The sequence below is a fragment of the Oxyura jamaicensis genome, chromosome 13 (assembly GCF_011077185.1).
Source record: "Oxyura jamaicensis isolate SHBP4307 breed ruddy duck chromosome 13, BPBGC_Ojam_1.0, whole genome shotgun sequence".
Classification (NCBI taxonomy): Eukaryota; Metazoa; Chordata; class Aves; order Anseriformes; family Anatidae; genus Oxyura; species Oxyura jamaicensis.
The window spans coordinates 17458434-17472526 of NC_048905.1; the positions used below are offsets into that span (position 1 = coordinate 17458434).

Sequence of the window (14093 nt, forward strand, 5' to 3'; positions counted from 1 at the left end):
CCTGCAGCTCCCAGCCCGCACGGGGCTGTGAAATTCAGCCAGAGCTGGGGCTGCAGCATTTTCCCCCTCCAAGGCTCTTAGGAACATCTGAGAAAACAGGAAACTGCAAAAGCCACAAACCCTTTTGGGCACTTGCGCTTCACCCCCATCCTGCCGGCAGCACCACTGGGCTCTCCCCTGGAGCAGCCCCGAGCAGCACAGCCCAAACCACTGCTTCCAGCAGCAGCAGCTCCCGCTCCCTCTCTGCAGCCCATTTTTTGTTTTGCTCAGCCCCATTTTTGTGCTTTTGTTTTGCTCAGCGCCCAGAGCTCCGCACACCCCAAACCGAGCAGGGGCCGTGGGGGGTTTCCCCCACGCTGCTTGCAGCTCCCTGGGGTGCTCACAGGGCCGGAGCCAGCTGCACATAGAGCCAACACATCGCGACCAAGCAGCAGCAGCAGACTCACCAGCGGCAGCAGGCCGGCCGTCCTTCGCTCCCTTCCCAGGCAGTCAGCTCATGGTTGGGGCTGCCGCCGCCAGCGCGCCCGTACACGTACTTGTTGAAGAACTGCTGACTCCAGGACGTCCCACCCCCTTCCCATCTGCAAACTGCCGAAAGAAGTTAAGCTTGGCTAATATCAGCTTAGTCCGTATTAGCGCAGCGGCAGCGCCCGCCTGTAACCCTTGAGGCACTGGAGATGTGGAGCTGGGATCCTCGGCCCGGCTGCGGGAGGGTGCGCGGAGCTCGCCCGCTGCCAGGCTCCCCCCCCCCGGTGCTGGGGGCCACGGGGTTTGGACACGTCCATTCGTCAGACCTCCCAAAAGCTTTACAGAACCTAGCAGGATCCAGGCGAGGTTTTTTGGGAGTAAAACTACAAAGCCTTCCTGCGAGAGCTTGGTTTAAAATGAAAGGCAGCACCTTTTTTTCTCTCCGAGAAATCCCATCACGAAATGAAGTTTTACAATGTCTGACAATAATAAAGTCTCTGCTGCCAGTCCTAGTCCACTGAATCAAAAACTTCAGAGCCATAGTAGAATAAATGTGAACCACATGGATCAATAAAAGAGTAAGGGGATATAACTATAGCCATCATATTAAAAGAAAAGCAAAAAACAGCATCTGAGCCCAAAATAGGTTCTGTTACGCTGATAACAAAACAAAAGCTTCACAGTTCACTACTACTGCCTCTCTGCAGAGTTCTCAAAGAACTCCAAGCATTCATGAATGAAGGGGCACGGATATTTAATGAGATTTTGGGCAAGCAAGTCAAACGTCATGCGTTCGGTTCAGCTGCGGCTATTCTGCAATCAGGCTTCATTTATCAAATTGCCAGAGCAAGGCTGGGAGTGCCAGCCTAAATGGCCTGCTGGTGTAAATCAGCATCACATCGCCGCCTTCGTGGGAGCTCAGCAATTCTCACCAGCTCCGGTCCTTGCCCCGTTGTCCCTTATCAGCTACAGCTGGACAGGAGTTTGTAGTCAGGCAAATAGCTCCGGTTGTGAGCAGCCCCATCGTTTTCCACCAAGCGATTTACGGAGCAGAGCAATCAGGAGAGTGTTTTATTTAGGGGAATGCGGTTGTCTTCCCTTTTTCAGATAGGCTGCTGAGGAAAGCTTGCAGCTCACCCAGACGTGGGGTTTGCTGTGGGAGCTCAGAGGCCAAGAGCCTGCTGTAGGCACGTTAGTGGGGCCCGGCTGAGCAGGGTGCTGAGCGCTGGGGCTGAGCTCCTGGCCCCGGCCAGGCAGCCAGAGCTGCAAAGAGCTTGGAGCTTCAAACCAGGAGCCAGGCGGCTTCTGCTCCCGTGGAAGCTGCCAAAAGCTGGCCATCACCTTAGTGAGTTAAGAAGCAGGGGTGTCTGCATTCTGCAAGTGCAAAGGAAATAAGATTTCACCTCCTGTGCTGATTACTGCTCAGGCTAAAGCCCAGAGAGATCCAGCTACCGGTAATATCAATGGGAAGGCTTCAAAGGACTGTTATGTGTTTTGGCTGACACCCCACTTGTCCAGAAAAAAAAGTAAATAAATAAAAAAGTGATATCATTAAGTCACAGTGCTTTTAGTGCTAGTGACTGAACACAACATGAAAGAGAAGCATTGTCGGAGAGAGAAACCTATTGAATTTCTCTATGCTTTTACACTTCACCAACATTAATGGGAAGCACAGATTAAGGCTGAGTTTTGAACCAAGCGATGCTTATGGCCAGGAGGATGCAGCACCAACCTAGCAGCTAACTGCCCACCAGGAAACCACAGCCAGAGGTGCAGCCGCTGCTCCTTTCATCCCACTTTGAGATGATGGGGATAACTCCCCAATAACTGATACCCGGTCTTTCAGGGCGTTCCTGTAGCCCAGGGCAATAGCTCTCGTTAGTGAGCAGAAACCTGCCAACAGCACTGCAGATTCCTTAAGGCCCATCCGTGGAAAATGCTGCCCTGACCATGAAGTAAGCGCAGAAAACAGCAGCTGATTAAAATAAGGGAAGTCATGTAAAAGACGGGGAGACTGCACCTTTATGTTTCACTATTTTGCAGGTTCTTTTTCCTTCCTATGACTTTTGGTCAGGCGTTACGCTGGTATTGATTATGCAGTATATATTTCTGACCACTTACAAAGCGCAGCAGGAAGGAAAAACGCTGTATGAACAGAGGGTCAATTCAATAACGAGCGGTGCTAAAATGAGCCTACCAGACCAGTGTCTCTGACTCTTCTCCTACCAGCCCTCAGCTTCCATACACGGCAAGGATGCCGATGAGTGGCAAGGGAAAAAAAATAAACCCACGATGACGATTTGGTTGCTGACGCAGCTCTTCCCAGCTGCCACCCAAAGAACATCTTCCAGGCGCCCAGAAGTGGAGCCTCCGTTTTGTGGCTGCGCACAGTGGGCACGGCACGGATCCTGCCCTGGTGCACGGCGCTGCTGCCCAGCACCGCACCGGAAAGTGAGGGAAAAGGGTGCGTGGGCATCACCGCAAGGGAGGTTTTTGAGAAATCTGTGGCTGGGCTGTGCTTGGAGGTGTTCCTGGATACCCAATACTTCACTGAACTGATTGCTTTTCTTTCGGTAGTAATAGCAGGTGGTTGTATTGTTTGAACGTTTTAAAACACTTGGTTTACGTTTCAGGGTCTTTGCTGTTGATTTACTTTGGGGAGACTTTTTAAACTTTAATTTAAACAGCAATTAGGCTAGCTGCGGTTTTGTTCCTAGTCAGTTCTGCTTTCTGATTTTCACACCCTGGAGCATGCCCCACGTTTTTGTTCCTGATATGAGTGCAACTTGCTTTTATCCAAACTCTCCTTTTTTCACAGATATTCTCAAGTCATCCCGAAGACAGTTCTTTCTGTTCGTGCCGATTTCAGCGGACTCTCCCCAAATCTCTACAGATGCACACAAATTTACAGTTCAGAGACACGCGGGAGTTCTGCCACCTCTTTGCTGCTTCACCAGCACTTTCCCCTTTCCAGCCTCCAAAGCCTACTTTCTGAATGCTTTAAGATGTCTCTCTCTAGGACGTTGCTGTTTCTTGCCCTCCTTGCTCTGCCCAGAGCAAGGTTTCAAAGAGTTAAGGTGGAAGGGGAGGGGGGGCTCACCCTCAGCCCCTTCCTCCGTCTCAATGGCTGAGAGCTTTTGCCTTTTCAAATGTGTTTAACCAAATAAAGTGAATAGAGGATATGCAAATGCCTTTTCCCAAGCGAAACACAGGCCTGAATTGTTGCTGGCAGGTCACAGCATCACACCACCCTCAGCAGCCTCTCAGCTGAAGGGATTTGCTTGGCCTCTGCGGCCGCCGGGAGCGACAGCCAGGAGGAGGCCATGCACAAATCCCCCTTTCAGCCAGCTCCAGACGAGGGCCGGGGCACCACGCAGCGCCGAGGGCACTGGGGATCGCTCACCCTGCGTCCCCGGCTGGCCTCTGACCCCGTCCCGCCACGGCCAAGCAGAGACTGGGGCCAAAAATGAAATTATTTCATAAAACCGCCCCAGCGCAATGGCAGCGATGTGGGGTGTGCCGGCGAGGGGCCCTCCGGTGGCATGGGATGGGGCGCAATGGAAGTTGCTTTGTGAAGCTTTCGTGTTCATCAGGCTGCCGGTACAAGGCAGGCAACCCTTCCCAAGCAGCCAGAAGTTATGTGAACATTTTGCAGAATAAAAGCGACCTCGCATTAGCTCATCTCCAGCTGCAAATAAGGCTTTGCGTGAAACTGAACTGCACTGGACATACAGGCTAAAATATATTTAGAATTTCCAGAGGGATTCTGATATAGTTGTCTTTTTTCTCCATGATTAAAAATAATCTTCAGAAGAAGTCTAAATAATGTTCTTTCCACTTTAAATACTGGTCTATATAGTATTATGCATAAAAAAAAAATACACTGAACATCATTCACATTATTTGTTGTTTTAGTGCAAATGTGGATCAGACCAAGTCATTTAAATCAACAAAATAATGGTTTGCTCTCTTCCTAGGTATGTTTCCAAAGGAGAGAGAGAAAAAAAGAAAGAAAAAAAAAGGCATTAATCAGCTTGGTAATGTCAGCACGCCAGCCAAGTGAATGCGCGGCAGCTCTCACGTGGTGCCACCTAGCAGCCACAGGCGACACGACGTGGCTGTCCCATCCCATCCCAGGCAGGGCCTCCATCCCCAACCACATCAAGGGTTTGATTATATATACTTTTAATTTTCCAAACAGAAGCGCTGCTAGGGCTGCAAGACCCCCGCAGCCATCGGTCTCGACTTAGCGGCAGCAGCATCTGCCCTGCTGGTGGATCTGATCCAAAGGGTTTGGCAGGCCGGGAGAGGAGCTGGGGGTTGCTCTGGAGGCCACGGGGAGACCCTGGCGCGTCCTCCCCTGGGGCAACTCGGCCCCCACGGCTGCCCAGGGGAAGCAAAGGCCACTTCAGCCCCTTCTCCTCTCGGCCGGGAACAGGTGCAGTGGCTTGGCTCGCCCAGCCCAGGGAAGGAAGGCTGCGAGGCTTTCCATCCAACAAAACCCATCCTTTCCAAAGGGAAAAGCTGTCTGGAGGAGGGAGCCAGCAGGATGGGGACAGAGCTGCCACGGGGCAATGGTCTCGGAGAGGAGGTCGGGCTGTCGGCTGGGAAGGAAACACCGGGATCGGCTCAGCCATCGCCCTGGCACCCAGCGAGGCAGAATCTGGACTGGTTACGAGCAAAACTGAGTTGGAGCTTAGATTTCAGAGTAATAGTGTTCAGAACGGTTACTCTGCCGGACAGGGACCACTGCTCCCTGTGCCGAATGACACCGCTGTCCCGAGGGAGAAAAGCCAAGTACCAAAACCCAGACGTCTCCAGGTCACCTCGACCTCAGTGAGCCCAACCCACCTCACATTGATTTTGCAGCGTTACTTAGCAGTAATGAAGTGGAAACTGCTTCCCTGTGGTGTGGCCTGTCTTCAGATTGTATCTACACCACAGCAGCCGCACGGTTGAGCAAATGGAAATGTGAGCTGCATTCTTGCAACACCATCGCGCTGAGATCTAGATGTAGAAAACTTTTCCTCCCTTTGCTGGGGGTTTCCCGATGAGATGGTGTTTTCCACTGAACGACACATTTCTTTGAGAAGCTTCCTGTGGTGCAAAGGAAGATGGCTTGGACGAGATGGCTGGATTTATCTTCTTTCCACCTTTTGGAAAGCGGTGCGCCACGCAGGGGGGCAAGCCTGACAAGCACCCTGCTGGCTAGCAGCCCCCAGCGAGCAGGGGTTGTGTTCTGAGACAGACCGGATTTTCCAAAGCACCTGCAACACCCGGCAGCAGCATCACTGCCCGTAAAACCCCGCGGTGGGCAAAGCGCGGCCGCAGCCCCGGAGCTCGGTGACCAGCGCCGGGCCCTGCGGGATGAGCAGGGGCACGGCTGCCCACGCGGTTCCCAAGCTCTCTCTTGGCTCAAAATCCCCCCTCGCCTCCCTGCCTTACCCTTCTCGTCACCAGCCACCAAGATTTCTGTCGTGCAGTCTCTAGTCCAAAGGTTCAACCATTTTATCTATATACAGAGTGGATGGAAGAAGCCAAAAGCCCAAATTCCTCCTTGCTCTTGCCTCCCCTGGCCTCCCCTCCTTCCCCACCGGCCGCGGGTCACCTTGAAGGCTCTGTGACAATGTTTACAGTGAGAGGAGGATTCGACACTTGTCATCTCTAAGCGCTGATAGCACGCGATGGCAATCAATCCGAGACTGGAAAAACATCTACCCATGTCCCGCTGGAGGGAAACAACGCTCGGTTCCTCGGAGGCTCCAGAAAAAGGATTTGCAAGGCCTCGGAATCAGCACGTCTGGAAAGAAAAGTCCCTTGGGAGCCAGGCTGGGCTCACAGCAAGCTACAGAAAGAAGAGCAAGGAATCCCACTCTTAAAGTGGGGTTTTATGGATTTTAGTGATAAAACTCAAGCCTGCTAATCCACAGTACAAAGCCGGGTGCTCTCTGGCACACCTTACTCCGCTGCATCCGACCAGCTCAGGGTCAGAGAGTATCTGGGTTCACGGGCACCGCCAGCCCTTGTTCAGAGGGAGAGGAGGAGAGAGGCCGAAGCAGTTTGGACACGGGGACAGCTCGGGCCCTGGCGCCAGGGGCCTGCAGGGCTTTGGCTTCGCTCAGCAGCACAAGGGACATAAAGAGCAGCCATGAAAAAAAACAACTCATTACTTGTATTGATCCACCGCCAAGGGAGCGCATGCGGAGCACTTAAAAATAAAAATTGTATTAATAGACGCTCTTCTTTCTTCTTCCTTGATGATAAAAAAAGAAGGTGATTAAGCCGATCGTTTTGTTTGGGTCTGCGTGGAGGACTAATCTAGCAAAGCCGAGATGAAAGCCATGGGAACAGAGCCGTGCTTGGTGCCCATGTCCTGACACCTCTCTCTTGCCCCAACCAGGTGTCTGCAGGCACTGCTTGCAATGGCGTAATAAGGAGGAAGGAAGATGCTGACATTCCTCCCAAATTTCTCATAGAAATGTAATAAACAGGAAAGGTTTAAACCCAGTGGTGCTCTGCAGCGTCTGGTGATGCGACAACCACGGCAGTGGTACCCTTACTGGTGCGATGTGGTAGCTCTTTGTCCCTGGCTTGCTCCCAAGTCAGCTTTCCTACATCCACGGGTATTCAGTTAATTCAGTTTACCATCTGTCTTCAAAGCTTTTCTCCTCTTTTCATTACTTGAAAATATTTGTTATATCCATAGTAGAGTGAAGACAACAATCAAATCAATGTCTACATTAGTCCAGAGCAGCAGAGAAAAATTGCCGTGTGCTGCCTTCCCCCCGCAAGCAAGCAGAGAAATCCAGAAACATTTCCTCTTTCCTTCTGATGGTATCTAGCAACTGCTCAAATGGAAAAGTAATAGAGAGATGGAGAACAAAAGCAACTAAATATATCCCATCAAATGACAGAGGTTTGCCTCTCCTGCAGCAGCCAGCGCTCCATGGGTTGGTCTGAGCAGCCCTGGGCATCTGCTGTTCCCCACACAAAGCACAGACCGACATTTCAGGGCATCCTCAAGGACTCCTGTGTCACAGTGCAAGAACCGCATTTAGAAGCAGGACTGTAGAAGTCTCTCGCAGCGCCACGTTAACCTTCCGCTTCCTTCGCAAAGACACACTGACAAATATTTGGGGATGTAGCGGTGGTGGCGGGGCAGAGCCTCCTCCTTGTGCCTCCCCAGGTCCTGCTTGGCCAGCAGGAGCCAGGGGAGCACAGGGTTCCCCTCTGTGCTGAGCAGCAGGGCTGGTGCATGGATGCAGTCACATGAAGTGAGGAGGGAAGAGAAGAGCAGGGAAGTCTCCGGGATTCCCTATTTTTACTCAAAGGGAGAGGAGCAGGGGCCTCGGCTGTAACCTCGTCATGCTTCAGCCAAACCAGCCCAAGGTGCAGCTCCCTGGGGCAGGGGTTGTTGTTGGGCTCGTTTGCTCTTTCATCAACCACGTAACAGAGCTCATCTGCGCATTAGGAAATAGTTGTCTTTGTCCTTCTCTGACTTACACCATTATTTCACTGAGGTGAGCATTTCAGACTCATCCTCAACTACTCAAAATCTTTGTAAAGATGCAAGAAATTCACTTAAAATAACCTAGGGTACTGGGCTGGGCTCTGATGGCCACCCAAGAGCACCTCGTTCAGCAAATCGGCACAGGCACCGCGCTTCCTTGGCAGCACGGAGCGGTGCCTACGGGATGGAGCCACCAGAGGACTGAGCCCATGAGCAAGAGCAGCAGCCAGAAACATGCAGCTGAGCAAATGTGGCACTGCCGGGCCGGATGGGGCCCCCCTGTGCCAACGGGGTCTGTCTCGCTTAGGTGACCTGCGCTGGTGTCTGCCAGAGGCAGTAGTGGCACATCAGTCTTCCAAGGACACCAATTCTGTAGATCACAACATTCAGCTGAAGTCCCCACCCACACCAAAATCAAATGGGCAAGGAACTAAGGGAGGCCACGAGCCAGGGCAGTGCCCGAATGGATGAACATTTTGGAACAGGGAGACGCGTTGGGATGCAGCAGAGCGAGCACCGAGATGGAAGGCACGGGGATGAGCTGGGATCAATGCCACAGGGTGCACGCGGAGGCCTGGGAGCAGGTGCTGACCCACGAGACGCGTCCCCAGCCCGCCCCGCTCTCCTCCTGTTGTCATAAACAAGCCTGCCGGAGCCGGTAATGGAGCTCAGAGCAGTCCCTGGGGCCCCGGGCCCAAAATACTGTAACAAACACTTGCCTGCAGCCTCCCAGCCAAGTCCTGCTTTCTGATTCACCCATCTAATTCCCTTTGGGCAAAATTAGCGCTGCATGAGTTTTGCTACAGCTCGAAAGCAGCTGATTCAAGCTGCTGATATAAGCAGCTGTAAGCCCACCGACTTTATGGGAGCTGCCAGAATATTTTCAAAGACAAAATGCAGGCCAGCAATACTGGGGTCCCTATTTTTTTCAGGGTGAAACAGCCCTTTTCAGAGCCAGAAGCAGCAAGCAGACATGCACATAAACAATCTTTATATGTTTTCCATTCTTGGTGTTACCCAGCAGAATATTTACCTAAAAATGCGAAGATGCTGTCTTTAAAAATCATTTTCCCTTTTGTACTTCTTCCCCTTGGAAGTCTGCTTGTTTAGAGGAAAGCTGTTGGACAAAGGGGAAATAGCACGGGCATTGAACCTCACCTTCCCTCGGAAAAGACACCGCTCCCAGGTTCAAAGCACCCAAACCTGAACAAGTGCAGCACACCGCTTAGAGCTGAACCCCTAAACACCTGCCAGAGAACCAAATATCTCAGACCTGCAGTCATTTTCTAGCCCAGACACGCTTTGAAGCACCGTGCCTGCCCACAGACAATGGGATTTGAATCCAGCCCCCTGCCCAGCGGGTACAACGCACGAGCACGCACACGCACCCACGAGCACACGGACACATCCACGAGCACATGCACCCACAGGAGCACACCCACGCACGCCGCCCTATTTCCCAGCCCCACTCCAAACAAATCACTGGACCGAGCACCCCTCTGCAGGCAGCCCAGGGACATAAATCTGGGGGCTGCTAGGGGAAGAATGGTGCTGATGGGGGGGGGATGAAGCACGGCGCCCGGCCGAGCCCCCATCGCGCTTCCCCAGCCCCGGGGCCGCCTCCCCGGAACCCCCCATCTCCCCGGCTGCCGCGAGGATGTGGCGACAGCCCGGCCCTGTCGCGATAGCGGCGGGGGCACTCACCCAGCAGCAGGCAGCCGGAGCCGGCGGAGCCCAGCAGCGGGCCGAGCATGCCTGCGGCGCTCCCCGCTCCGCGCACTGCGGCGCGCTCACTGCGCAGCGCAGCCCGGCCCGGCCCGGCGCGCTCCCCCGGCACAGGGCGGTATTTTTAGCAGCCCCCCTCCTTCTCCTCTTTCTCCTCCTCCTCCTCTCCCCATCCCGGAGAGCCCTCCGGCTTCGTCTTGCCAGGGCTGAGGCTGCCGGGCCGGAGCATCCCTTCCCTCCCTGGACGCGCAAAAAAGCATCAGGGGAGGGGAGAGGAAGGGGGGAAACTTCACTCCGCCATGGCTGGTGCTTCCCCTTCCCGGGCCGAGGGAATCTCTGCTGCACGGGAGAGGTCCTGAAAGCCCTGCCCAGCAGAAATAGCGAAATACCTTCAGCTCGAGTGCCTAGGAGACGGATGAGCATCGCTCCAGATATTTTAACGCCTTAAAACGCGGTGAATGGCTGTGGACGAAAGGAGATAAAATGCGCTAGCGATGGCAAATAACGTGGGGGGGGGCTCGGGCGGGGGGGGGACAGCAGATTTATGTTCTTAGGGATTCCATCGTTCCCCCAACAAGCTGGTCGTAGAAAATTAATCTGGGCTCTGTGGTATGAGAAAGGCTTTGTAGAAAAAAGCTTTACAACGGCTGCACCAGCAGTGACTCCAGTGTTACATCCCCCGGTAATCACAGCACCAGGGGGGTAAAGTGGGTCAGGATGGCACAGAGAAGAACACGAACCAAAGCCTTGTTCTTCAGCCTTCTGAGCAACTGACATGGCAGATCTGCAAGGCAGGCAGAACTGCTTGCTCAAAGCTGTGATGTGCAGCTGCTTAACTCTTTGTGAGCACGGGGCAAGGTACGCCAAGGAAATCCCTGCACGTATGAGGAATTAGCGCTTGTTCAGCACTGATTATAGCTGTCCAGGGCACACACTTCCTTTGAAGATAAAGACCTTTGCTTTTCTTTAAGGAGAGAATGGAGCTGACATAAATGAAGAATTTCCATTTGAAGGGAAAAGGCACTTTTCAAGTGTGGTTTCTGATTCACTGTGAAAAGGACTTAAAAAAATCCTGCATACGGAAGACTAAACTGATGTCACTTGCATTGGTGTCACCGCTGCCCACTCTTGAAACCTGTTAGGAAATTGCCACATCCAACTGCTCAAGTAAAGTGGGCTTCCAAGATCCTTGGTCTCAAAGCAAAAAGACATCATCAAGTGTGCTAACAAGTGCATTGGGAACTGAAGACAACTGTATCCGTTTCCTCAGACTACAGTTCTCATGGCAAATGTTGCAGCAATTGTGACTTAAGCTACACCTGGTGTCAAAATCAAACAAAACTATAAAATTAGACTTGGCAAAATCATCTCCACTGCTAAACAGTCTATTTTAACTAAGAGCTGTTGTCTAGACTCTTGTTGAATTCTTATTTCTATGTAAGTAAGAACATTTTCTACCCCACTTTGTACCTTCCTCCCTGCAGCAAGTTTGTGTGTTTGAAGACTGTCAGCACATCTTGCTTTCTGCAAGCAACCAAAATCCCACAGCCACTATGTCTGAGAAAGCCCAGACTTCCCCCAAACTGCCAATGTTATTTGCTGAGACCTGCTTCTAGCTAATGGAAGTTTACAGGAGTCCAGAAATGGCAACACTGGAGCTGGAGGATAGGACAAATTAAATCATCCTGATCATACGGGATCTTTTGGCTTTTCAGGAAATGGATCTTTTTAAATAATATTTCTTTAGGGAAGTGGAGGGAGCAGTAGGAGTTGGTTAAAGTCTACCAGCTCCCAGAACTCCGCTAAACTTTACAGCAAAGAGATTTGCACATACAGTTGTACACTGAGTCCTGAAAACACCTTTCCTCCTCCTAGCAGAGAAGTGAAGATTACTGACACAACAGCTACCACCTAGACCTCTGGGTACCCGCAAGGTGTCTGCCTGTGCCCTGCAAGGAAGAGCTTTCCTGACCTCATCAGTTCCCGCAGCAGCTCCTCCGATCAACACAGATTAAAAAAAAAACTGGTGACATCCTGTGTTTCACCACAAACTTCCTGCCTCTGTGCGTGTAAACCCTCTTCTAATTCTTGACTTATATTTTTAAGTCTTCAGTAGATTTCTGCTTCTCTGTGCAGTAGATCCCGGGGCAAACTTAGCCCAACTGATCACAAGGTCCATCTGAGGTCATTTTCGGAAGTTGCTCACACCCCTGTAGCAGCCCATTTTGGTGCTCTCACTCATCATGTCCCTCATTGGGATGACAGCAATGGAGATTTGGTTTCTAGAGGTGTCAGTGACAGGCACCTGTCACGATGCTGAAATTTTCCACAGTGAGAAGCCACTCCGAATCTTACTCGGAACTCATGAGTCACAGAAGTGTCCAAAATTGCTACAACTCCACAAAGCTGTCTCTGCTGCAGAGGCCATACCTTACACCATCAGGAGATTTACACCAGTAACAGACCAACAACGATCTTAATGGCCACACCAGAGAACAACATCAGAAAAGATCAGCCAGGGACTTCGTGCTTACATTCCTCTCTAAACTATGTTAAGTTAAATTCATTCCCCAACCTGTCACTACCAGAAGATCCTTCTACTCTGTTCCATCACAGCTTGGACTGGGTTGTAGGAAATATAAACTATGCCAAATCCTTGTGAATAAACAAATTCAAAGTGCTTCCTACTTGTTCACACAATTAGGTGCAACATTAGTCTAAAAGAGAAGACATCAATTTCTTATTTCTTGATACTATTCTGTGCCCATTCAATAATCTGATGTAATTTAGTTGCCCCCAAGTAACATTAATAAAAAAAAAGCTTCTTAGAAAGTGCTCCATTCTGATAAGTTTTGATTTTAAGATGTGTAATATTTCAAGCTGTAACTTGTTAAATTTCTATTTCAGGTTTTTCAGTCTCTCCTCATCCCCAACCAGCTGGTAAATAGTTACTATGGCAGCACATAATGCAGTGACTCAGCACTCCCCCACATTTCAGTATCAGCTGTCTGCCCTTCTGGTTTCTTATGATGGTAATCATGCCCTCTTTTCTGTATCATTGCAGAATTATGAGATCAGGTTGCCCTTGTATAATTCAACATTCGTTGAGGCAATCAATGCAAGAATCTAAGTAAAGATGCTATTCAGGATGCTATTTCAGCTTCCCTTTTCTGTTGATTCCAAAGATGTTTGATGGTGTTCCAATCATGTCTCAGTGTTTCTCTGGAGCTTTATGCTACCCATTGCCAAGCAAGCTAGTCTAATATCAAACCATAACATGTCCTGCTCCAAAATGTCCCAAATCGGTTCATTAAGCAGAAACTCCCTCTCCTTTTGTTGCTGTTCAGAGCTCCCTGCTTCCTGTTCCTGGGCAGGGATTTATTTTTCCCTTCAATTACCTTGATTTGCAAGTTAGTTTGACACCTTGAGTTTTCACCTTGATCCTTTGTCTGGTCTTTCTTGGTGAACTGGTCAGCCAGTTCACATTATTACTGGCAGGGCTTATGCTGACATGAAGGGAGAAGCCATAAATTTTAATCTAAACCTTAAAGCATATTGTGGAGAAGAGAAATCCACAACATCATCCAATTTGCCATATCTAAAAGCATGAGAAGGCTTTTGTGTGTCAATTTAGAAACAAGTAATTTTGAAAACAGGGGAACCCGAAAAGCCTGTAGCTTTCCATCTTATGGTTACCTTTTCCCAGAGCTAGAAAAGTGTGAACCATCTCATTACGTCTTCTCTTGAAGTTGAGATATTTTCTTTACCTCCACCTGGTATCGATGATATAGGTGAATCTACGTTGGCTAGCTCAGGATCTCATCGGAACCAATTTCTTGGCTTCCACTTCCTAGAATTACGCCTCAGAGACTTTCTGGAAAGAAAATAATACACGTACCTGTGGGAAGGGCTACAGCACTTTCCTGCTGGGCTCACTGAACCGCCGACAGCTTTGGCTCCCCCCGTGGCGCAGGAGCCGCCCCCCGCCGCTGCAGCACCACGGACAGCGGCAGCGGCCGGCCCCGCGCCCACCCCGGGGCCCCGGCGCTGGGCTCGGCTCTGCCCTCCTCTGCTCCTCCTGCTCCTGGGCCCGGCTCTTCTCCTGCCAGTTTTGCTTTCCACCTGTGGAAGAGAGTAGGGTTGAGTCCCTGCTGTATTTGTCACCTCGCACGGAGGAATTTGGGCAGAGCAGCACGGTGCTGGGGTGGGCAGAGGATGTGTTTACTACGGGCACAGCACACAGATCTGTGCTAGTTGGCAGACCAAATCAGGGAGAAGTGATGGGTTTGATAGTGCAGTAAATCTGCTTTGCATGCCATAGTCAAAAGAACAGTACAAAGTGCTGCTGAAAGCTGTACAACCACACTGTCTGGTGCCAACTGCCCTGATT

The 14093-nt window shown here is 51.0% G+C and overlaps 1 protein-coding gene across 5 annotated transcripts in view; it reads right to left on the reverse strand.

The window, feature by feature from the left end:
• Positions 1 to 13747, reverse strand: part of ACSL6 (acyl-CoA synthetase long chain family member 6) — a 51938-nt gene extending 38191 nt beyond the window's left edge. The window contains exons 1-2 of one of the 5 annotated variants that reach the window (XM_035338378.1): positions 9683 to 9810; positions 9012 to 9095 (exon numbers count right to left, since the gene is read on the reverse strand). In XM_035338378.1, the coding sequence (XP_035194269.1) occupies positions 9012 to 9045 (34 nt within the window). In that variant the 5' untranslated portion in view covers positions 9046 to 9095; positions 9683 to 9810. Of the gene's footprint in view, positions 1 to 446; positions 604 to 9011; positions 9096 to 9682; positions 9930 to 13601 lie in introns of those variants that run through there. The other 4 variants (XM_035338380.1, XM_035338377.1, XM_035338376.1 and 1 more) reach the window with 4 other exon arrangements.
• Between the last annotated feature and the right edge of the window lie 346 nt (positions 13748 to 14093).